The sequence below is a fragment of the Crotalus tigris genome, unplaced genomic scaffold, assembly GCF_016545835.1.
Source record: "Crotalus tigris isolate CLP2741 ecotype Arizona unplaced genomic scaffold, ASM1654583v1 scf7180000017725.2566008, whole genome shotgun sequence".
NCBI classification, from domain to species: Eukaryota; Metazoa; Chordata; class Lepidosauria; order Squamata; family Viperidae; genus Crotalus; species Crotalus tigris.
The window spans coordinates 2,112,480-2,137,301 of NW_024096593.1; the positions used below are offsets into that span (position 1 = coordinate 2,112,480).

The 24,822-nt window shown below is 38.8% G+C and overlaps 1 protein-coding gene across 2 annotated transcripts; it reads left to right on the top strand.

The window, feature by feature from the left end:
• Window positions 1-81: 81 nt before the first annotated feature.
• REELD1 (reeler domain containing 1) lies at window positions 82-18,335 on the top strand. 2 transcript variants are annotated; one of them, XM_039338898.1, is made up of 7 exons: window positions 82-117; window positions 1,799-2,015; window positions 5,664-5,886; window positions 6,298-6,470; window positions 7,244-7,538; window positions 10,941-11,004; window positions 17,532-18,335. In XM_039338898.1, exons 1-7 carry the CDS (start codon window positions 106-108, stop codon window positions 18,144-18,146), a joined length of 1,599 nt encoding a protein of 532 aa, XP_039194832.1. In that variant the 5' UTR covers window positions 82-105; the 3' UTR covers window positions 18,147-18,335. The 2 variants fall into 2 exon arrangements, with proteins under 2 accessions (XP_039194832.1, XP_039194833.1); XM_039338899.1 differs by lacking the exon at window positions 82-117 and adding an exon at window positions 1,199-1,224.
• Window positions 18,336-24,822: the final 6,487 nt, after the last annotated feature.

Here is a 24,822-nt window from a genome sequence, read left to right on the forward strand (position 1 = left end):
TAACAGCTGTTGCTCTTCCCATTAGTGGAGAAAACAAAGAGCTTTTTTCTTTAAAGGATGTTTGCCTGTCAGGCTGCAGGAGAAAGTTGCTGTGTCTGAAGGAATATGGGTCCCCAGGTAAGTAATAGCAGCTTGTAATGCAACTTTGGTGTTCAATATCAGGAGACTGCCAGTGGGTGTATTGAAGGATATATTCACTAATTTCAGATATAATAATTTGTAATTGGAATATAGATGATGCTGTGTGAGAATTGCTCTAGCAGGTGTCAAAACAAGACATTTGTGAGTGGCCTCATTGTTCAAAAATTTCAATCATGGTACTGGGTTTTTAAAATGGGTCTCTTCTATGGCTTTACAACTTTCTTTAATATGGAAATGTTTGCATAAATCTATTCAGAGGAATAAAAGTGAACAAATCACTCTATGGTCTGAGAACAAATCTGAGAAGAAAAAGTTCATTGTATAATGTTATCCCATTTAGTGCACTGAAAATAGAAGGAAAAAATCTCTATATACCGGGGCTGTCAAACTGCTGGCCTGTGGGCCGGTTGCATCATGCGGAGGCCGCGCCCACCCCAGCTCCGGCAATGGGAAAAAAGTTGTGATATGTCACGACACGTCATGTGACAAGGCGAGTTTGACACCTGTGCTATATGCTATAGAACAAGCCTACTTTTATTTATTACATTTCATTATATGATGTAGTGAAATATAATAAGAGGAAATATAGTAAAATTATTGAGATTTTCATTTATAATAATATATTTTTTACTTTTATAATGCAATAATAAAAGCCACACCATCTACTGGTGTAGATTTTTGTAGTCTACATCTGGCAGCCTACTCCATTAGGCTGATCATTTATATTTGGACTTCAGAAGCTCGAAGATGGCATGCTATAGATATCAATTTGCCTGGGATTGTCTAAATCAGAAATGCACAAATTGAGGTACCAGAATTGCATACAGTCTCCCTAGTTGTGGTCTCAATAAACTCCAGAGGTAATTATTCAGTTGTAATTTCTAATAAGCAGAAAGTATTACTTAGGCATTCAGGAACAATGATATCTTTAGTTTCAATTAATTTCCCCATCCTGTTACTCAAATGACTCTCAACACAGAAAATATTGCACTTTTTGTTTATGTACAAAGGATGTATAGAGATATAAAGTTAATATTTTTTATGTTTCTATTAAACAGCTGCAAGATCAAAAGAAGGTTGCAGGTAATTCAGTTTGAATGCTGGAAAAATGTGATTTCATTACAATGGATCTGCTGCTGGGTGAATATTTTCTAGATAGGTCACAGAGCCTGAGTAGCTACATTCATCCCCTGCGTATTAAATTATTCCTCAGAAAAAAGTCTCTATGGCAGTGCTTCTCAGCCTCAGCAACTTTAAGATGTGTGATTTCAACTCCCAGAAATCCCCAGCCAGAATTCTAGAAGTTGAAATCCACACACACATACATCATAAAGTTGTTGCAGTTGAGATACTCTGCTCTAGAAGTTTCTGACGTAGCCCCACCACATGCATCAGAAAGTTCAGTTCCAAAGAGTTCCCAGCTAAGAAGTCAAAGCTGCCACTTTGTTCTGAGAAGTTTCACTTTGTGGACTCACCATGGCAGAAATTCACAAATAATTAAATCCTTGCTTCTGGTGGTGTAAAGTTTTTCAAAGCTAAAGCTTCGGTTATATCTGGATTTCAAAGATGTTACTAATAACTGCATTCAGGCTGTCTATTTTTTATAGAAAGATAAAAAAAAGTATTCCTGCCAAATGTATTTGTTTTTTTCTGTCAGGCAGAGGGCAAGATGAAAGCCTGGTCCTTTCTTGTTCTGTGGGCATTTACCATCCTGTACTTGGTTTCATACGCTGATGGCTTTTCCCATGGGGCCACCCTTTCTGCCTGTTCTGATATGAGTCCCAAACACATCCGAGCTCATCTTCAGAATCCTCAGAATAATTACCTTACCATCCATACCAACACTTCCTTTTCTCCAGGTGACAAAGTACCAGGTAAGAAATAGCACCTGATTACAGGATTTTCAAAAATAATTACTGTTTTTCCCCGAAAATAAGACCTGGTCTCTTTTTGGGGGGGGGCTCTGAAAGAGGCCCCACGTCTTATTTTTTGTGTGTGGGGCGTGTCTTTTCCATGGTCTCAACTTGCGGTGGCTGCACCAACAGCCCCACCCAGCCAGCCTACTTCTGCGACTGAAGGAAATGCCTCTGAAGCTGAGAACGGAGCATGACTTCACTTTCTGCTGTGGAATTTCTAGTATTATATCTCTTGCATATTTCCTTCCTGACATCTTTTCTTAGTTCTGTTCAAGTTTTTTTTCTGTCCTTGTCTTTAATATTTACTAGTTTTTTCTCCTGTTTATCTTTTGTATTTTCATAATCTTTCTCCAAAAAATATATTGAAAGAAAGAAATGAAGACCAAAGAATTGGTGATGTCATTAGTAGTATGGACTGTCAGGACCCACTTCAACTAATCACCCAAGAAAGCAGAATTCTTGAAACAAGCATTGTTTCAAAAGGAAACTTTTATTAGGGACTAGTGACAGCAGGGAATGTAAGGCGAGATCTGAAGAAAAGCCTGCGTGAATGATATAATTAAAGCAAGCAATATGCTCCCTCCCACCAAAGTCATAATATTTATTTGAAATCCAACCAATCCACAGGTGGCTTGATGGGCGGCTGACTGGTATGGTAGCTATGCATCTCAAGATCTTCTCCAGCTTTTGTTTCCTTGTAACTGTCTCCTAGATAAGAAGATGCATTCTGTACTCAAAAGGAGGAGGCCAGACAAAGAAAGGAGAAAGCGAAAATTACCACTATGAATCCCCCATGCACCTCTCCCCCAACAGGAGTGACAGGCTCCAAAATAATAGAAGAGCGGTTCTCAACCTGTCGCGACCCTTTTGGAGTCGAACAACGCTTTCACAAGGGTTGCCTAAGATCATCAGAAAACACATATTTCCAATGGTCTTAGGAACCGAGAAACTGCTCCTCTATCCGGCTGCTGACGCTGCCTTCCTCCTCCTCCTCCTCTGCCGGCTCCTCTGCCTCCAGGGCACCCTTCTCTGACAGCATCTGCTCCTGCCATCGCAGCGCCATCGCACGCATCCCCGCCGCCACCCTGGGCCGGCTCAGCTGCATGGGTGGCTGGGCCAAGCCAAGCTGGGTCTGGGCCGCTGCTGGCACTGCCACTGAGCTGCTCCGCTGCTGCCGCCGCCACTGCTGGCTGAGCTAAGCTGCGACGCCAAGCCAGTCCCCATGCTCCTGGTTGTCCGGCCGTGCTCTGCTCCTGGCCGCCCTCCCCTCCCGCACCAAAGCCTCCCCCGCGCTGCCCAACCTGCCTCTCTTGCCGTCGGGGCTGGCAGGCAGGAGCAGCTCCTTCCCAGCTCGTCAGGCTCCAGGCCTCGGAAGCGGCCAGGTGGTGGGGAAGAGGGCGAGGTGGCGGCGATGCCCACATGTGCGTCAGAGGCAAGCCAGCCTGGCTGGGAGGGGAGAAGCGGCGCCTTCCGAGCGGGAGCTGGAGCTCCGGCCGCACCCCTCTTGCATGCGATGAGTCGGGGAAGGGTTTGGTGGTGAAGGGCTGTGTGACATGGAAAGGGGCTCCCGCAGTGCCTGCGGGCAAGGCTGTGTCCCCAAGCTGAAACGCCGCACTTTTCCTACCGCTTCTCCTCCCGTTGGTCAAAGAGGCAGACACAATTTCCCTTTCCCTGGTTCTTTTCATCTGCACTTTAAAGGACAATTTGGGCTATTTTATTACCAGTACCTGTTGCTTGTTTTATTACTTGTTGCCTTTGCTGAACCAGGAAAAATTGGTTAAAGTGATTTTCAGGAGCTGCAGAATGCCTCCAAGTAAAGCCACAGCAATTACCCAGCCAATTTCCCCTGCTAGGGCATCTGTGTGTGTCTCCAGACCTTACTGGACTACTATCCCCAGCAGCCAGTGGGGAATGCTGGGAGTTGCAGTTCATTACCATCTGGGAAAACATGACTCTCCAAAGATCAATCCAATCCATCCTTCCTTCCTTCCTTTCCTTCCTTCCTTCCTTCCTTCCTTCCTTCCTTCCTTCCTTCCTTCTCCTTCCCTTCCCCTTCAATCTCTCCTTCCTTCCTTCCTTCCTTCCTTCCTTCCTTCCTTCCTTCCTTCCTTCCTTCCTTCCTTCCTTCCTTCCCTCCTTTCCCCTTCAATCTCCTTCCTTCTCCATCTCCATCCCTTCCCCTTCAATCTCTCTCTCCTTCCTTCCTTTTTTCTCCATCTCCTTCCTTTCCCCTTCAATCTTCCTTCCTTCTCCATCTCCTTCCTTTCCCCTTCAATCTTCCTTCCTTCCTTCCCCTTCCCTCCCTCCCAACATTTTTGAGCAAGGAAGAGTAAGCTTCTCCAACGAGCATTGCTATATTTTTTTTGTGATTAATCACTATGCTTTAATTATGTTCAATTCGTAACAATGAAAATACACCCTGCATATCAGATATTTACATTATGATTCATAACAGTAGCAAAATTACAGTTATGAAGTAGCAACGAAAATAATTTTATGGTTGGGGGTCACCACAACATGAGGAACTGTATTAAAGGGTCTCGGCATTAGGAAGGTTGAGAACCACTGGAATAGAAGAAAGGAGAGAGCAGACAAGGAGTTTTGGGGTCTGACATGGACACTATTTTGTTTTTACCTCTATTAACTACATGTTAAATGTGGAATGACTGAACGTGCCTAAAATTTGCTTCTTTTTAAGAAAGAGGCGATATAGTGGAGAATTATAGGAGATAAAGATGCAGTACTGGGCTGTAATCTATTTTGCAATTTCTTGAAAATATTATTTCTCTCTAAAAGTGGGTTTTGTTTTAATGCTTCACTTTGAGAAGATTGGAAAGCGCTTTCCCATTTCTCTGGGTGGACTTTTGCACTAACTGGAAAATACTGCTGCTGTTATTGTCTTGTTGCCCCTCTGTTCCTTGCTCCTAAGTCTCACTATTGCCTACATGTCCACATATGGGAAACTCCATAGGTGAAATTCCCTCTCTTGGGATTTAAATGAAGGTAAGAAACCAAGAAGCCTGCAAATAATTGAAAAGAAGATTGTACAATAAAAGACAGGAAATTCTGATAAAGAGACTCTGTAGCCACTTTAGAATATCACACACCATGCAACTTCTCACCTGCTTTGGGAAAAAAGAAAAATATTTTTTCCCATCAAATTGATGAGAATGGTTGAGAAATATGTAAGAAAAATGTGCTCACTATAGCTCAGGCACACATAATAGCAACCTCTTTTTCCAAGACATAGCTTGGAAAAGTAGTTCTAATGTTCTACTTTAATAGAACTTCTAAAAGATTGCCAAGTTGCTTGAGGGTTTTATATATCTTCTGACAAATTGTATCAGAGGCTTTCCAAAAAGTAAGAGATTGGAATGAAATTATTTCCTTCTTGTCAATCATACTTATGCTCAGTTCCTTCTAGAAAACTTGGTTGTGAGCAGAAACACATTTGAGATGTGAAACAAGTGAATTCTAGTATAAACATAATCTCTACAATAAATTGTTGTAGGTGGACTTCACCTCAGAAACCCTCTCCTCCTCAGCCCCATATCTACAGTAATATAAATGTTTTTGCATCACGTCCTTTCCCCCCCCCCCTTCCAGTTACAATCAGGAGTTCACGTGATTTTATGGGCTTCATGCTTCAAGCTCGCAGGGTTCTGAATGACCAAATTGCCGGCACATTTGTATACATTCCTCCTGGCTCCAAATTACTGACTTGTTTTGAAGATGGTGACACCGTTACCCATTCAGACAAATCACTTAAGAAAAACTTGTCTTTTGTGTGGAAAGCACCAGATCAGCCTATTGGAGACATCAGATTCTTGTAAGTATTTGCTCGCTAAGTATGACATTGCGTCTTCATGTATTCTAATAACTCAATTGATGAGAATCAGATAAGTGTTTTGGTGTGCAGGTTTCATTAACAAGAGCATAGAGCATGCTTTTAGTTTTGGATTAAAAAGATGGAAATGTGTAAAATGTTATTTTACTTTCTGATTATTTACTTGAAAAGGATAATCTAGAAGAGAATTTACTCATGTCTGGTATGAGTTTCTAATTAGCAGAATATAGGATCTATGAATATTATACTGTAAGTTTAAAATTGTTCTATGCCTAATATTTTCATGCATTTTTCAATTATACTGCTTGCAGATTTTGAAGAATTGTTTTTTTATTTACTAAATGATTCATTAATGCAGAGAATGATTAAAGCCTTTCTTCAAATACTTTACAGTTTATCAGTTGTTCAGTCGTACTTTGTTTATTGGGCAAAGATTGAATCGTCGACTGTTTCTCAACAAATACAGAATAGAACAATTGCTGAAAATAATGATCTCTCCAGTACAATTAAACCAGCACTACTTCAGGAACCTATTGATCTGAAAGGAACATTTACTATAGGAAAAAGTAAGTTGTCCTCTGACACACATTTTTTCTTGTAGGAAAGACTATAAGTGCCCGTTTTATTTTTTAATTGTTTCTAGTTCTCTTAACTCTACAATAGTCACATTTGCTGCAAGTCTCCATATTGAATTCTAAATTTATTGAGGCAGAAAGTGGATTCTTATTTTCATGAGCAAAATGTCCAAGTCAACTAATTTTTAATTACTGCCCTAATTCAATTTACAGTCTAGTGTAAAGTGAATAGATTATAAGTGAGCAGTTTCTCTAAGATAGCTTTTGCTGATTTTTTTTTTTTTTTTTTTTTTTGTCTATTATGTACCTGGGGTGGTTTCTTCATACGAATAAACTTTAGGAGCCCTCATTTGGATCTTTCAATAAATGTAGGGTGGGGGGAAAGGGCCAAATATTCTTGTTCTCCTTTTCTTTGCATCTTTAAAATGTTAGAACATACTTTTTTTTCCTTTTGAGAAACAGGGGCAGTTCTTAGGCAAAAGTGGAGAGCAGAACTGCCTCAAGTAATAGAAAATATGGCACTCAATAACAATCGCTGCTCTATCCATATATAGTAATCTTCTCGGGTGCATCTGACTGACTTCTCTCAGAAATAAAACAATGGATTAGACATATGTTCATCTAATTAAATAATTTATCTCTTAATACTTTATAATGTATGACAATCGTTTAACATGGAAAAGGTTTAGGTAAATAAGTGTGTTTTCTATTTTGTTCGGTGCAGTTATTTTTTAAGGTTTTGTTTTTGTTTCCCCTCCCGCAAGGAAGTTCTGTTCCTGAAACCATTGTAACTCCATTTGCGACATTTCCACCCACCCCCAGCCTGATTCAAACTGAAGCAACCCTGGCTTTGGATTCAACTTACCATGGAAAACAAGCCTCTGATGTTGGCATCACTAGGAATTTTCTTTCTGAGTCCTTTGTAGACAGGGTCACTTCGTATGACATACTGCTCAATAATGGAATCGACAAAAATGGTGATTTCGCTCTGGAATCATCTCTTCAGCTTCAGGATCTGAATTTCAAAGTGCAAGATTATTTTTCCAGTGCACGCAATAGGTAGTGTGAGAGTACTAAATGTGTGTTTGTTAACAACAATGTGTTAACAGCTGTATATACTGTTATTGTATAGAATGCCTAGGAAATTTATAGAATGTGTGACATTTTTAGGCAAAGTATGAAATGTCTGTGTTATTTAAATATGCTATATGCTTTCCCTAGGCACTGTATATAATACCAAGGCATTATGCAGAATGACAAGAACTATTTAGGCAAAGTATAAAAAGAGAATCATGAAAAGGGTTAGTATTAGGACTAGGGTCAGAGTTAGGCTAACCCTAGCCCTAGCCCTAGCCCTAACCCTAACCCTAACCTTTTATTGAAAAGACATATATGAAAATGAAATGCAAAGTAAAGTACAGGACTTTCTTTCTGAAAAAAAAACCAAGAGAAAAAGACCAGTATTGACCTACTTGTTGCAACAAAGAAGGCTAGAATGGCATTTTAATGGGAGTATTTTATAGCTTGCTGTTAGTCTTTTGGCAATGAATAGAATGCCTAGGAAATGTATGAGATATTAAGCATTTCATACTTTGATGTTCATTTTTTGGCATTCTATAGCTTTCCTAGGCATTCTATAAAATACCTAATTTCACAATTGATGGTAATGTATCTAAAAATTGTCATTATATGCTAGCACTTATGATGTTGCTTAGTTTGGGTAATGAAATGTCTGCAAGAAAGCAACCAAACTCAGTAAACACTAAGGATCCCTTAAGTCATGGGTGTCAAACTCAATTTCATTGAGGGCCACATCAGCATTGTGGTTGCCCTCGGGGGGCCAGGTGAGTGTGGCCAGGGTGGGTGCGGCCTACGGGTGGGCGTGGATGGAATGGGTGTGGCCTATTGGGTGGGCATTGCCAGCTCTACATCATAGGCATCAAGGGTGCTTGTGGGGGTCTGGGCAGGAGTGGGACAGATCTGAGGGTCTCTGGCAGAAGGGGGTGGGACCAGGACAAGTGCCAAGACATGGTCCACTGGAGGAGCCTCACCGTTCCTCTCAGGCCATGCGAGGGGGCTGGATGGTGGTGCAGGCTGCCCGGAGCCCTGGGCAGCAGAGGTCAAATGCCCAGCCTGGCCATCGAGCACCCATGGCGCCCAGCCCCACTTCCCCAAGGGGGCACCCAGCTGCACTTACCTCCTCCTCAAAGCTGCTGCTGCTGTGCTTGCTTTCCTTAGCCAGGTTGCTCATGATGGGTATAAGGGCAAAGTCAGAGGGAGGCCCATTCCCTCTCCATGGGAGGAGACCCAGCTTTGTATCCAAATCTTCCTTAGCAATAGGATGGGAGACCCCCAGGATAGGCCAGGAGGAGGGGGCAAGGGGATGGTAAAAGGGCAGCAGGGCAGGACTAAGGCAGGACTTCCCTCAGACCCTCCCTCTTCTTCTTTCCTTCTTTCCTTTCTTCCTTCCTAAGTACAGAGTGGTGGGAAAATATTTGAGAAGAGGGAGGGAGAAAAACAGGCAAGAAATGCAACTGGGGAGGTGTCACTCTTTGTGAGGAATGAAGAAATGCACCATTGCCTGGAAGTGGCCAGCACATGGCCCTCACCTACTTCACATATCTGGCTTGGTAGGCTCTGTGGGAGGGGATGCCATGACCAGTGTGAGAGTCAACATTACCTGCTCAATGCCGCCCAGCCCCCAGTCTGCCTGGTTTCGACAGGCAGCAGGGCACTCTCCTCACAGCACCGAGAGGCTGAGCCAGGCAGCACAAATCTGAAAAGTGCGACGCCGCCCAGCCTCCAGCCTGCCCGGTCTCAGCAGGCAGCCGGGCGCTCTCCTCACAGCACTGAGAGGTTGAGATGGGCGGTGCGAAGCTCACCAGCTTTGCACCTTGATGCCTGCTGAAACTGGGCAGGCTGGGGGCTAGGCAGCATTGCACTTCTCATCAGTATTGTGCCACCTGGCTCAGCTCTTGGTGCTGTGAGGAGAGTGCCCCGCTGCCTGCCGAAACCGGGCAGGCTGGGGGCTGGGCATCATCGTGTTTCTTTTTGGATTTGTGCCACCTGGCTCAGCCTCTCGATGCTGTGAGGAGAGCGCCCCGCTGCCTGCCAAAACCCCTCCCCCGGAGCCCATCAAGCCGGATATGTGAAGTAGGCAAGGGCCATTTGCTGGCCACTTCCAGGCGATGGTGCATTTCTTCAGTCCTCACCTCCCCAGCATGCACCCAGGGGGCAGGGCCGATACGGCAGGGGCTGGTTCCTCACTGTTTCTAGACGGTCTTGTGGAGCTAAAACTAAATGCGTTTCAGCATAGATGGCCACCACAAAATTGTACATTGGCTCCCGGCCGGCCTGGGCCAGGACCAAGGCAGCAGGGGCTGTTCTTCACTGTTTCCAGGATGGCTTCATGGGCTACATGAAACCACTTCGTGGGCCGCATCCGGCCCCTGGTCCTTGTGTTTGACATGTCTGCCTGAAGTCTTAAGACTGTGTTCCTCTCTCTTATGCAAGTATGTGTTTCATTTTAAGTAAATTATCTTTTTAGCCTTCAAACCCCAATCTTACAGACATTTACAACAAGCAGATTTCATTGAATCACATAGTTAATGGAAATGATACATTTCCTATAATTCTAAACTTTTAAACCCTTATGACATGATCAAGTGTGCCACCAGTACCTCATAAAACAGAATGGCTATCAACAATGTAAGTTCTTTCACTTGCCTTATTGGGAAAGTCTAAATTTCTAATCTGCTCTAGTTCATATTAAGACAAGATCTCTCAGAATTAATCTGGTATAGACCTCATTACTGCTAGTAGCCATGTAAATGCTGAGGTTTCTGGGAATTGAAGTATCACTTACCAAGTATCACCCAGAAGGCTACAAGTTTCTATACTTGCTTTTTAATAAGACAAACAAGAGTGTTTGTTCTGTCATTAATATACTGTATACACTTGATCTCATTGCTGAATCATTACGAAATACTAATCTAGGAAGAATGTCCTTGGATGAGTCTTTAGAAAATTTCATTCTCTAAATGTTGGGAAAATATCATATATATAAAGATGTGTGAGTGAGGTGTGAAGATCTTACTCAATGGTTCACAAGATGTTAAAATTGTGACTGACAATTGGAAATTGGCAACTGTGAGATACCCTGATTACTTGAAAACTCTGTACATCTGTTCTGAAAAGGATAGAGATTCGTAACAGGAAGCAGTATTTCAGCAAACTGAAAGCAAAAACTCAGCATGAATAGCATAGCTGAGATGTGGGAGCTTTCGTCCTCTATTTGTAAAATCAATTTCTATTTGTAAAATGAATACTATAAGAAAGTGACAGCAAGAAAAGTTCCTACAGAATTCAAGCTGTAGTAAATATTAGTACAGTGTAGTACAATTACTAAATATTTATTAATATTACAAGAAATTAATTGGAACTTCCTCTTCAACATTTTAGGACAGAAACCACTTCAAGTATTCCCATGTCTCTTTTGTGTCTGACATGTAAGAAAAGCATGCAGGTAAGCCTTTGGGGAGGTGTGTGTATGTGTGTAGTAAGTTAGGACATATCGTCTTTTAGTAAAGATCTATCGTTTCACCTTTATAATAGCATCATAAATTCTTTCCATGCTAGAAGTCCAGTCTTATAAGGCACATTTTTAGAATTCTGTTTTAGAGGTGCTATTATTCTTACTCCTGTTGAGTAAAAGTCCCCAAACTGCATACACTGAAGTCTATTTTCTGGCAGACTTCGGTTGTTTTATCTGTAACTCACATGCCACCCACTTTAGAACAGAAGCGCTTCCAGAGATTCATGATTTAAAACATTATAATGACAAAATTATCCATCAGAAAGTTAAAACTACGGAGATAAATTAAAACATTTACAATTAATTTATGAACACTTACCAACATGTATTCAAATGACTTACATGGTATATAATGATTTACAAGATATATTGCATCTTATTGTTAAATGAATCCAGCTTCTCCATTGATTTTGCTTATGAGAAATGGAGTGGGAAGGTCACAAATGATGATCATATGGTCCCAGGATGCTGCAATCATTGTAAATACATGCCAGATGCACTTCTGCTGGGGATGCTATGATGGTTGTAAATATGAGGACTGATCATAAGTCACTTTTCTCAGTGCCATTGTAACTTTAAACAGTCACTAAACAAATGGACTACCTATATTCATATATATATATATATATATATATATATATATATATATATATATATATATATTATTTATATAATACTATATAAATAATATTGTGTAATGAATTAGAACCATTGTGTATTTAACTTGAATCATGATGTATTTAACTCAAAATTTGCTGCAATAAACTATGTTCTTAACTATGGTTTGTCCTTAAACTGGGGTATTTTTAACCATGGGAAGTTGTAAATTATTTCCATTTGCATTGGTTCAATCTGCTCAGTACAGGAATCAAGTTTAAAACATCTCCAAAATATGGCTGTCCAATCTCTGAATACAGCTGATGATGGGAAAGTCACTATACCCATCAATAACTAATTTCACTGTTGAAGTATTCTTGACACTAAGCCATCTATCTGACTTTCGCTAGTTTAAAGCCACTACTTCACATCCTACATTCTGTAATATTAGGGAAAAGTTTTGGACACCTTTTAAATGGTATACCATCAGATATTTGACTTATCCCCACCTGTCGAAACTAAACCCATTGTTTGCCTCACTCTGTATTTATAAGACTTAGTTTCTCATTTCCTGATTATTTTTATGTTCCATATGTATATGTGTTCCAGTTTTCCTTGATTTATGTAGTTTACATCTTGTAGCCTACACCATTGGACAAGTTGATGCCCTAGAAATGTCTATAGTCCCTCACAGTGTAGTTTTGATAATCTCTAAAGTTATTAATCCAGTTGTAATTTCTTATTTGAGATTAAGAAGAAAATGTTGATTTTAATTCATGTTAAATGTCATTGAATTCAAACAATTTTTTTCCTTATTCCACCTCCCATTCAGCACTGGTGCATTCATTTCAGATATCCTCTTCTTGTTGGACTTGATCTGTAATAACAGATCATTATTTCTTTGTTTTCAATCAGTGTGTATTTGTGACGGGTAAACACCTTTTCTTCCAGTAGTTCTGAAGCTGCTGGCCCTGGTTGCTCAGCCAACAGTCCTGAGTCCTGTAGCCCATTTTTCACCAGATATCCAGGAACTCCAACATCTAGCGCGGACCTTGTTAACCCGGGTGACATCCGAGCCAATATGACTTTCTGTAATTTACGTCTCACCATATTTTTTATGGGAGAGACACTCTTTGTCTGACTCCTCTGATGAGACCTGTCCAGTATGGTTGAACTTCTGGCATAGCTCTCATCTTCCTCAGAGTACACAAGCCCCACAACCACATCAAGGTAGTGCCTCACTAGATTTATTATTATTATTATTATTATTATTATTATTATTATTATTCTGAGGAGTTTGTAGGCTAGTTGTAGGTCAATGTGTTTGTTGATGGAATTGCTTATGGAGTCCCAGATTTTGAAGAATTCACAAGCATGGCCGATGGTAGCGTGGCCAATGATTTTTGTGTTGCTCCAATCGAACTGGTGCTGTTTGGTGTCAGTATGGGTAGATTAAGGATTTGGGATCATGCTCTTTGACTGCCAGCCATTATTCGTAGATCCTGGTTTTTAACTGATGTGTTGTTTGTCCCACATAGAATTGGTTGAAATTGTTACAGTTGATTTTGTAGATTACATTGTTTCTTTCATCTTCTGTAACTTGTCTTTGGTTCTGGATAATTCCTGGTGGAGTGTGGCTGTGGGTTTGTGGTCTATTACTCTTCCTAGAGGCTGGAGAATTCTGGCTGTCATTTCCAATGCCCCTTTTATGTATAGTAGAGTTAGTTTTTGCGTGGTGGTTGGCTGTATGTTGTGTTGTGGTTTGGGTGCTGTGTGTTGGAATATAAAGTTTTTGGGATAGCCATTATGGAGGCCATTATGAAGAAAGATGTCAAGCAGCCATTTCTCTTCTGCTTTTCTTAGTGTTGTGGTGCTGCAGTGTGTCCTAACCTTTCTGAAGAGGGTCTAGACACAGCTTCTTTTCTGTGTACTGTGGTAGTTGCTTGTGAAGCTGAGGGTCCGGTCCATGTGCATGGGTTTGTGGTAGACACAGTTTCCAGTTATTTAGTCTCCTTATATCGATGTTGAGGAATGGGAGTCTGTTGTCTGTTTCTTCTTCTCATGTGAATTTGATCCCAGGCACTACGTTTTTTAAAAATAATATTTTATTAATTTTCTAATTTTACATTTAGATATTTAAAAAAACAACATGGTGGCTGGGTTAATCAGAAATTCAATAGCATACAAAAATCTTTAGTACAAATCTCAAGTTACATCAAATATTCTCTCTCTCTTTTTCTCTTGATATCTACTATCTCGTATTTAAGCTAATTCAATTCTTATTATATCAACTTAATAAAAACACCATTATTACATTTATCAATAATTTTTTAGTTTATATATATCTTAATTACTTTTACATTCAATCTTTATAGACAATCAATATCCTGTTATTGGTTTTTTTCCCAATTTTTAGTTTCCCATCAATATTCAGATTTAACATTTGATATTTATACTTTCCAGGCTTTAGGTAACCAAAGTTTCCCTTATCTCAGTTCATAACAGAATCTAATATTCAAAATACACATCTTATCTATTTGAGTATAGTCTTGTTCTATTTTCTAAAAGTTATTTATTTCCCACCATATTAAATCATCTAATTAATAATATAGTATCCCTTTTAATAAATCAAAACCATTATATATATTGTTTCAATTAATCAATAAATCAAACAAATTCATAATTTTTTCTGTTGGGTTTAGTTTTTAAATATTAAACAAATAGAATCCTTATTTTCAAATATTTTAAATTTAATGACCAAAATTCCCCTTATCTCAACTTCTTCCTTTAACTCTCTAATTAGTAATATAAAATCCCCTCTAATAAATCAAACCCCCAATTTTCTTCAGCCTTATTCTAGCTTTCTTTCTTTCTTTCTTTCTTTCTTTCTTTCTTTCTTTCTTTCTTTCTTTCTTTCTTTCTTTCTTATTCTAGCTTTCTTTCTTTGCCAATTAGCCTTCCATATCAGTGCTTTTAAATCATCAAATAGATCTCCCTCTATTAATATATATATTATTTGAAATTAGAGAGACCATTTAGTTGCCATTTTTTGGAAGGGCAAGCCCATTTGTATTCATTAGATCATCCCCTTATTATTCCAATTCCCCATAATTGTCTTGATATGTTTATCTTCCATTCAGTCTGTTCTTCTTCTTTCTCCTCAAGTTTCTCCTGATTCATACAGTTTCAGTGTTCTCACTCCCTTTTCTAGGTTTTCCATTAACTGTATTTGTTGGTCAGTTGAGTCCTCTGTCTTAGTATTTGATTGTTCCACTTCTTCTATTATCTTCTACATTGTTAGTTCTTTGGTTGTGGTCAAAATTTGGGTTTGTATATCTAAGCTGGCATCTTGTTCTTTTATGTTGCATCTTATTTTGTCACAAGCTGAAAGAATGGTTTCATTTATTGCTTTCAACATGGAAAGGATATTTTCCTGGTCTTCATCCACATTCTCTTAATAGTGTATTAAGTTGAGGACTTTAAAATCAGACATTAAAAATAATTTTATAACTAGGTATGGAACCTCTATTTCATGTGTTTATAGGTAGTCTTTATAGTAGAAGTCATTTGTCAAGTAAGATTTTATAGTCCAAGGTATTTCATCATCTCATATAATAACCAATGTTCCTCAGATAAAGAAATAGGAAAGCAATTCCCCATATAGAGCTCTGAAAGTCAATAAAGGTTTACATTCATAGTTCAAGCAGGCCAGTTATGCCACCCAGAAGTTCTCTTTACAGCTGAGCTTCTCACAGGTGGTATCGATCAAGGTTGAAAGAGTTTTATCTGAAGTCTGAGCTTCAAGCCAAGTTCTTTTAGGCAATAACAAGTTGTAATACCAAACTTCGCCACAAGATGTCATCAAGTTCAAAATTTTTATAATCCTTTTCCCAGTTTTATTTCTATTTTGTAGATAAATACAAAAGTCTCCAGTAAAAATAACAAAACTTTTAGTCCCTAAGTTTCAGAAACATATAAATCCAATTAGATAAAAATTGTTCTTTTAGTGCTTTAACTCCCCTGGGTAGTCAGTCGCTGCTATTTTTAGAGGGTGGGGCAGAAATTCCCTTTCCTCTCTCCTCACGGGGGAAAAGATACTTTGGGCAGCTTTTACAGAAAAAGAAAATACTTAGGATCTTAAAGAAAAGATCGGATCTCACTCAGGTTCATCCGCATTGCTTTAGAAGTGCTTGGTGGTAAGCTTGACTTCGGTTGTCTGCAGCTTAGTGATGAGTCATATAGCTATGGTTGGTCTTTCCTCCACCGGTTTGGAGGGCTGCCCCGGATCGAGCAGAAAGGCTGCTGCCCTCCCATGATCAAATAGGGGTCCCCTCCTTGCTCATTGCCCCTACAGGGTGACTTTTGACATTTTCAGGATCCCCCAGCAGAACAAAACCAAACACGGAAAACAGAGCTCGCCTTCCAGCGTCCGCAGCATCCACGATGGCAAACTCGAAGTCCCCAGGGACTATGTTATTGAGTAGGTGCTGTGTTTCTTCAATTTGGGAGTGTTTGATGATGACAAAGGTGTCATTGGCGTAGTGTGTCCAGAATTTTGGTTGGATGGTGGGTAGAGCTATGGATTTGAGTCATTGCATGACAGCTTCTGCTATTAGGCCTGATATGGTGATGCCATCGGGTTACCTTGTACTTGTTTATAGATTTTCCCATTGAACTTGAAGTATGTATAGAGACATAGATCTGGAAGTTTCATGATGGTTTTTGTGGATTTGGAGTGTTCTGTGGTGACATCATCTTTGTGCATGTGGTGTTTAGTGAGTAGGTGGTATATGGTTTGTTTAGCCAGGCTGATGTCAATAGAGGTGAAGAGTGCATTGATGTTGAAGGAGACCATAATTTCTTCCTTGTTGATCTTGGTGTGCTTGATGCATTGGAGAAATTGTTCTAGGTTGTTTATTGAGTGGGTTGAGTCATTGACCAGGTGTCTGAGTTTCCTCTGTAAGCTTTTTGCTAATTCATAACCCTTATAAACAGAAGAACACTGACACTGACATCCCCTAAACTCTGTTGAAGATGTTACCTAGCCTGGTAACAAAATGTTCAGAAACCAACCCACAAGCTCGGAGAATGAACCTTCACCCTCAAAAGTCTAAGTGCTATTGCTATTGCTTTGTTTATGTTCAAAGCATGAAGTATTTCTACAGAGATATAAAAAAATTATATTTATATTGTTTTTAAAATAGTGTCAGAAAAGAAGAAGAACAAAACACAAAGATACACATTTTAGCCAAAATGTGCATAACAAGTGCTTAAAAATAAGTGAAAATATACAGCAAGAAAAACATATATATAAACAGTTACAATTGTATACATAATTATCTATTACAAACATTATATAACCATATCTGTTGCTAGTACACTTGTATAACTATTATGCATTTTTAAAAAAACTACTGTATTTTGTATAAATGATACTTGGATTTCATTACGCTTATCATACAGATGCTTGACAACTGATTCATATTTATGGCTGTTGCTGGGTCCCAAGGTCATGTGATCACCTTTTGTGACCTTTTGACAAGCAAAGTCAATGGGGAAACCAGATTCACTTAACAACTAGGTTACTAACTTATCAACTGCAGTGATTCACTTAGCAAGTATGGCAAGAAAGACAGTAAAATTGGGCAAAACTAACTTAAATGACTCAACATAAATTTTGGACTCAATTGTGGTCATAAGTCAAGGACTACTTGTAACCTAATAATTATTATCTGGAGATTATAATGAGATCTTTTCTCTCTATTAACAGCTTTATTCCCATGAAGCTTAATTAAGGCCACTGTTAGATCTCAAGTAATCTTCTTTTATTCAAATAGGCATTTAATGTTTTTGCTTTCAAGGAGACTTTGGTGATACCTACTCCAGAAGTAACTAAGTCTGCACCTCCCATTACAACTTCACCATTGGTCCAGTTTTGGGACTCTCCTAAGACAGACGATTTGGATAGAGAAGAGAATATAGATGTCTACCAAAGTTTATCAGCAGTTTCAAGACAAATAACAAATAAAAAAACAATAACACAGAAAGTTTCAGTAAATTTTCTGCCCCAGGCTGAATTTCCAACATCTGGGCAGGAGACATATGATCAGAAGGCGGATCCTAGGAATACACTCCTAAAAGTAACAAGGACAAAACCCCTAGCTGCTGTTTCTGGAGTAGGAAAAGAAAAGTCACACAAAGAGTCACGACTTGTAGCAGCTCAACTTGGTGTTCTCCTTGGCTGCTCTGCTGTCCTTGGCATGGTCCTAGCTGTTGGCCTCCGTTGCATCCATTCCCAGTATTGCCATAAGCGGACTGAAGTCTCTTTTAGTGAGCCAGATAATAATGTCATTGCACTCCAGGATAGTGGAGAGATGATGCACTTCAGGAAGATACGAGAAAATAGCTTTGTCCTGGTGCAGGCAGAGTACAACTGGATCAGCCCTTCAAGCAGTGTTAAAAAAGCTGTTATGTAGAGAGGCAGTTCATTGTGATATTGTTGATGTTGTTCTTTTATCTGTGAAGTGTGTTCATCTGTGAGGCTACAGTAAATGTTAATAAGAAATTTGACTAATTGCATATATTCATTTAAGTGAATATAATCAAAACATGCATGCTGTAATTACTACGAGTAACAAGAACTGCAATTAAGCATTGTCTCTTAGTCTCTGCAAATAAATAAATACATAAATAAATTTTTTCTTCTGGCCATTCTTTTTCAAACAAACTCAAGCCTTCCTCCCTCTTCTCACTTAGTGTCTTTGATTTGATGTGTGTGAGATTTCTCAGATAAGTCAAATTTTGCCACTTGAACTAACTTTCCATTTCAGAAAAACAATGAAAAACAACACTTGCCTTTTAGAAAATTGATTCCTGGCATAAAACACACTGACTGCCTTTATTATGAATTGATCTCCAGAAATGAAACAAAGATACAGTAAATGCCACCTTTTGGGAGTGGAACATGGCTCCTCACCAGGTGTAAATGGAAAGAAAACTTCTCCTGACCATTTACACCTTGATCAGTTGGCATGTTAAATGCACACACATGGCATTTTGCTTTGTTTCCTCTCCAGATCAGTTTGATACAATTATTGGAAGAGAAGTTTATTAAAAAACAGGAAGGTTTTGTTCAACTCAGGAAGTCCCAACGTGGAGGATATGGATATATATATACATATAATCAAAACTTTTAAACAAGAATTTAGAAATAAACACAAACTGTTATATAGATGGGAAGAAAAAGAAAGAAATCAAAGAAAAAGCAAAAAGTGCAAGAAAGGAACAAAGTTAAATATAGAAAAAAAACTTTATAAAAGAAGTGGTTTACAACATTCTTCACAACAGATATAAATACAAATCTCTTTATACTTATAGTCATTTTAATTTGTTTCTCTAAAGTTACATCATTCTCTTCTTTCTATAATATACCATGTTTAATCATCAAAACCATAGATCACAAATTCATTTTTTTCCATTTTTACACAAGAAGTCTATAAGAGGCTTCCAGTAATTAAAAATAATGTTTTTTTCTCTAATCAAAGAAATCAGTTTATCCATTTCAGACAAACATGGAGGGTTTTTGACCCAAAAGTCTTACTCTAGCTGTGCCCTCTTGAAGGAAGCCATCCAGTGGCGCCAGCTTTTCCTGATAGCAGATGAAAGTTTGAAAGGTGACGCGTAAACTTTGAATTAGCACCTGATACTACCAACTATCTTTGACTTTGAAATAATCTACACTCCAGAGTGAGGTATACACAGAAATATCCCCAAATATGAATATAAGAAAGTAAAGAGAATAATCAGAGCAGCTCATTGAGGAAGGGCTGGGCATACATAGGGGATAGTAGCTGAATTCCAGAGGCAAAAGAGAAATAAGGAAGGAAAAGGGAAATGGAATGTGATAACTTGTCCCAGACAAATCCTCTGTGCAGTTTGGGAATCCTCCTACACTTATAGCTGCTGTTTGAAGATCAGATGGCAGTTGTGACTAAGTGGGCTTTGTGTTGTGCACCAGTTATACCTGTTCCTTGACCAGGAGGCCCTGCTCACAGTTACTCATGCCGCAGTCACCTCCCAATTGGATTACTGCTATGCACTCTTTATGGTCTGCCCTTGAAAAGTATTTGGAAACTTAATCTGGTGCAAGACAGCGCAGCACAGGCAGTTATGGGTGCCAGTCACTCTTCATACGTGATGCCTCTGCTCTGCAAGCTGCATTGGCTACCGTATGCTTTTGAATGCAATTTGAGGTGCTATTATCTGTAAAACCCTTCATGGCTTGGGGTTGGGCTACCTTCTGGACCATGTCTCCCCAATGAAGTCTACCTGTCTTTGTTTGATCTGGCAAGAGAGCCATGATCTGGGTCCTGTCAATAAGCGTGCGAAGTTGGTGAGGCCTAGGAAGAGAGCCTTTTCTGTCATGGTGCCCATCTCTGGAACATTTTTACTAAGGCATTTAAAGACTGGTGTGGCCATCAGGTTTGGGGAGCCTGAAAAATGGGTTAGTCCATTTCTAAAGTTGCGGTCATATTAAAGGTCTGATGTCTCAAGTGTTATTGGCTGCTAATTTATGTTGTTTTTTATTTTGTTTGTCTTTTTGTTACCCCCCCCCTTTTTTTTTTTACTCTGGTTTAAAAATTAGCTACCAGAGAGAGGCATATAAGATAGTTGAAATAAATAAAATAAAATGTCAAAAAAATCAATAATTTTTTTCTATTTTTAAAAATCAAGTAAAATTATAAGCAAAGTTTTAAATTTAATTTAATTTTTCTTAAGGCAAGTCATTTGTTTATAGAACTGCATCTTACCCAAATTATTTTCAATGGTTCAAGTATCAGTTTTGGTTGCTTAAACATGGAATAAAACAAGTATACCACCACCATATTTGATTGGAAATGTGTAAATCATTAATTCATTTTATTAGAAGTATGCTTTACTAAAATTAATTCCAACTATGATTGAATCGTTCCTAGAATTGTGTATTTTACTACTTTATTAAAACAGTGCAGCAAGAAGAATGTTTTTACATTCGTTGTGTGACAAATTTGGATTGGCTCCTGATTCCCATGTAAAGTAAGGAAACCATTTAGCTTAGGTCTTATTAAATAAACACACTCTGCACCTCACAATAGTTGCTTAATTTTAAAGGCTGCATATATTCAATACATTGTTAATGTAATTCCTAATTAACTGAGAAAATAGGTCAACAAACTGGTAAATATTTAAACAACTATCAGCTTTCATTTAAAAAGTTTGTTCTGATGGCTTAGCAGTTTATGAATAAATTACAAAATCTTACATCCTCCTGTACTATTTCTTTATCTGCGTTGAACAGGAATTGCTATGGCCTACAGTCCTTTTTTTCTTTTAAAAGGTTTTGTTCATAGATGCAGCCAGTGCTTTTTTTGTAAAAACAAAAGATGCCAGAACTCACACACGTCATATAACCTGCCTTGCTTACCCTACAAGGTTCCATCCAAAAAAAGTGCCGAAACTCAGTTCTGGGCGTTCTATGACAAAAAAAGCCCTGGATGCAGCAGAGAAGATGAAACCGGTGTATTAAGAATAGGAAAAGAAAATTGCACAATTTTCTCTCTGTTTTTTTCCTGCTGCTTATTAAATAACCACAATGAGCAATTCTGGGCTCATACAGGACCATTCAATGAAAAAGGAGTTTAGAAAGTGAGGTAGAATGGCTGTCACTGTTTGCTCTAATTTTTGCTCAGTGAACATGACCATTCACCTGTCCACTTAATGTATAAGTTTAGTTGTGTAGCTTTGCTTCAGCTTTTTGCAAACTATAAATCCAGCCACCATCTTGTTTTCTAGTTCATGGGGTAGGCAACCTCGGCTCTTTTATGACACATGGACTTCAACTCCCAGAATTCCTGAGTCAGCATAGAAAATCAGAAATGAAGAATCTCGCAGATGAAATTAGCCTGAACACAAAATCGAGATAAATTTTTGGAAACGCTTGAAGTGTGTCCGTGTGTAAGAATTGTTAATGGAAGAAAAGCATAACAAACATAAAATAATTATTTTTTTAAAAAAAATTACAGAGTAAGGTTAATTTTTGCTGAAGTTCATCTGAGAGCCTGGTGTGAGGCAGAAAGTCCACTCTGCGGTCAGGAAAAAGGCATTTCTCTTGTGAAGCCCCCAGATCCACTGATGAGAAAGCTCTTTGTTCATGGAGAGAAATGTAAAAAAAAACAAAAAATAAACCCCTCCCTCTGCAAGGACCAATCAAAATGAGGCAGCAGCATGCAAACTTTTGTTTTCTTCAGAACTCTTTCAGTCCAAATGCTGAAAAAATAGAAAATAAGGAATAAGGAAAAGCAGACGAAAATTTGGCTAACTGTTTAACCTATAAGATTTGCAGATCAAAGTCAGTTCCAAAAGGCTAATATTTTAAAAACTGAATAAGTGAGGAGTAAAATTAGATTACTTCTTAGGAAATAAAATCTCTCCATGTGCAAGTGAAATATAGATGATAGATAAAATAAAATAAGTCAAGATGACTGGCCTATGATATTTCAAGAGGAATGTGCAAAGTGAGATAAGTAGAGTTTAGTATAATAGTTGCCTCAGCAAGTAGCAGTATGTTTGGGTCCTGAAATTAATTATAGTTGGGTTTGGATACATTAGTACTAGGATGGAAGTTCCCAAATGCTTTATTGAAAAACTAGAAAATATCCCAGAAAAAGGTGATGGCAAATCACCTCCATGCTGTTGTCAAAAACAAACAAAACACTTAGCTGTAACCATGTGATCAGCAGGAGTAGCGGTCAATTCATGACCACAGAGTTTAGGCTCAAGTCCATCCCGTTATGGAAGTTGAGTATGGGCCAGCCACTATCTGTCTCAGTCCAAGTGTTTTTTTCCTTACTATAAACGTCCTCCTGAGCTCCTGGGGGTGGGGGAAAGCAAAATACAAGTCTACCTTAATATTAATAATAACGTGATAGTAGAAAGAAAGAAGACAGATTGACAAGAGGGAACCCACAAAGATAACTATAAAGAAAGATATGTTAGGACATGTGTGTAAAGGTACAAAATATAATCAATGAGGGAATTTAAAGAAAGAAAATCCCAAAATATTAGATACAATGGCAAAGATTCTACTTAGATATAGGGGCAAGGTGAAAAGACATTCAAACTTGAATCAGTCTTGCACGACATAAAGAACAGGATAAATTCACAATCTGAGACATGAGAAAAAAAATTCACCCACTACAGTAGGAGCTGAATAAGAAGAATACATATTGGCTATTGGGACTCCCTCTATAAAGGAGATAGGCCTTTCCAAAATGTGATAGACAGATGGTATAGTGTGTGTTTCTGGTGTGTGTGTGTGTGTGTGTGTGTGTGAGAGAGAGAGAGAGAGAGAGAGAGAGAGAGAGAGAGAGAGAGAGAGAGTGAGTTAACAATACTTACACACTCCAGCCCACAGGTCGGCAACCTGTGGCTCCGGAGCCGCATGCGGCTCTTTGGGCCTTCCCCTGTGGCTCCCAGCCTCCTCTGCCTTTGCAGAGAGAGACAGAGACAGAGAGAGGCAATTGCGCTTCCCTGCTTTTCTCTCTCTCTCTCTCTCTCTCTCTCTCTCACTCACTCACTCTGTGTGTGTGTGTGTGTGTGTGTGTGTGTAAAAGAGAGTGCACTCACAGTGTTCTCCGAGGATCTGAAAAACTTACTGGGCGGAGCTCCTCCCTTTGCTGCGTCTCTGCAGGAAGCAGGAAGCAGGAAGGGCAGGAGAGAGCCAGCAAGCCCAGTTAGGCTGACTCAGGAATTCTGGGAGTTGAAGTCCATGAGTCATAAAAGAGACTAGGTTGCCTACCCCTGAGTTGTTGGACAACAGCTTGAAGCTTGCCAGGTGAGCAGCAGATAGGAGGGGGGGGGAAAGAGAGAGGGAGGGAGAGAGAGAAAGAAAGAGAGTGGGGGAAGAGGAGTGGCAGACCAAGGGCAGATAGAGAGGGAGGGAGAGAGAGAGAGACACACACACAGAGAGAGACCCTTTTGACATCTAAAATGAAGATAACACTGCAAATATCCTTTTTTTACCTTTGTGTGTATGTAATTTTATTCTCTTAAAGCATTCTCTTGGTGATCATTGTTTTAATAGTATGGATATTCCCAAAAGTCATATTTTTATTTTTAATGTGTGTGTGCGTCTGCGTGTGTGTGTGTGTGTGTGTGTGTGTCAGAAAACAAATATATACATATATATATATATATACATACATACACACACACACACACACACACACACACCTATAATAAAGGTAAAAAAGGATGTATGCAGTGTTATCTTAATTTTAGATATCAAAAGGATTTTGCGGCTCCCGGTGTTTTGTTTTTGGTGGGAAACGGGTCCAAGTGGCTCTTTGAGTGTTTTGGGTTGCCTGCCCCTGCTCCAGCCAATCAGCAGTCTCCCTGCCTTTTATCACAAGAAGTATAATTTCAGTAATTTATTACATTTTCAAAGAATAAAGAGCTCCTCGTCCCAAATCTATTATCTATACATTAATTCTTAAAGTCTCTTTATTCAGTCCTGGTCAGCCATATTTCACTAATTATTGACAGAAACAAAAAACATATATATTTTCATCTTGGTCAGATAAAGTAACTTTATGTTTTCCCTTTCATTTTTAACAATCTTGATCTTGAATCCCCTTTTTTAAAAAAAAGTATAGAATTTGATTTGTTTTCATTTCTATTCTCAGAAAATCCTTCAGAAATTTAACGTCTCTTTTATAAATAAAAAATAAGAAAATTATCCGAGCCATTCTTTTAGTTTATTACCTGTATATCCCTTTTAAGCTTTAAGATACCAGGTGGTCTAATTAACATCATTTTCCATATTGTTCTTATAACTTGTCATTTTAAACTTCACATTTGAGTTAGTCTCCTCCAGTAAAACTCGCTCATCTTCCATAATATCTTTTGAATCAATTTTATCGATTATAGTAGTCAATCTTAAGATTAATTTCCATTGTTCCCAAATAGCCTTGAATTCATCTAAAGTTTAAGTATCTTGCTCGATTCTATATCAGTACGTCAAATTTAAGTGGGTTTAATTATATTTAATTATAATTTTAATTTTTTTCTGGTTTCTTCTGTGTCCAACCTTCAAAATTCCATTTTATAATACAG

Coding starts and splice junctions, on each gene's coding strand:
- REELD1 (XM_039338898.1), top strand. Junction 2,016..5,663: donor TCCAGGTGACAAAGTACCAG/GTAAGAAATAGC, acceptor CCCCCCTTCCAG/TTACAATCAGGAGTTCACGT. Junction 11,005..17,531: donor CATGTAAGAAAAGCATGCAG/GTAAGCCTTTGG, acceptor TTTGCTTTCAAG/GAGACTTTGGTGATACCTAC.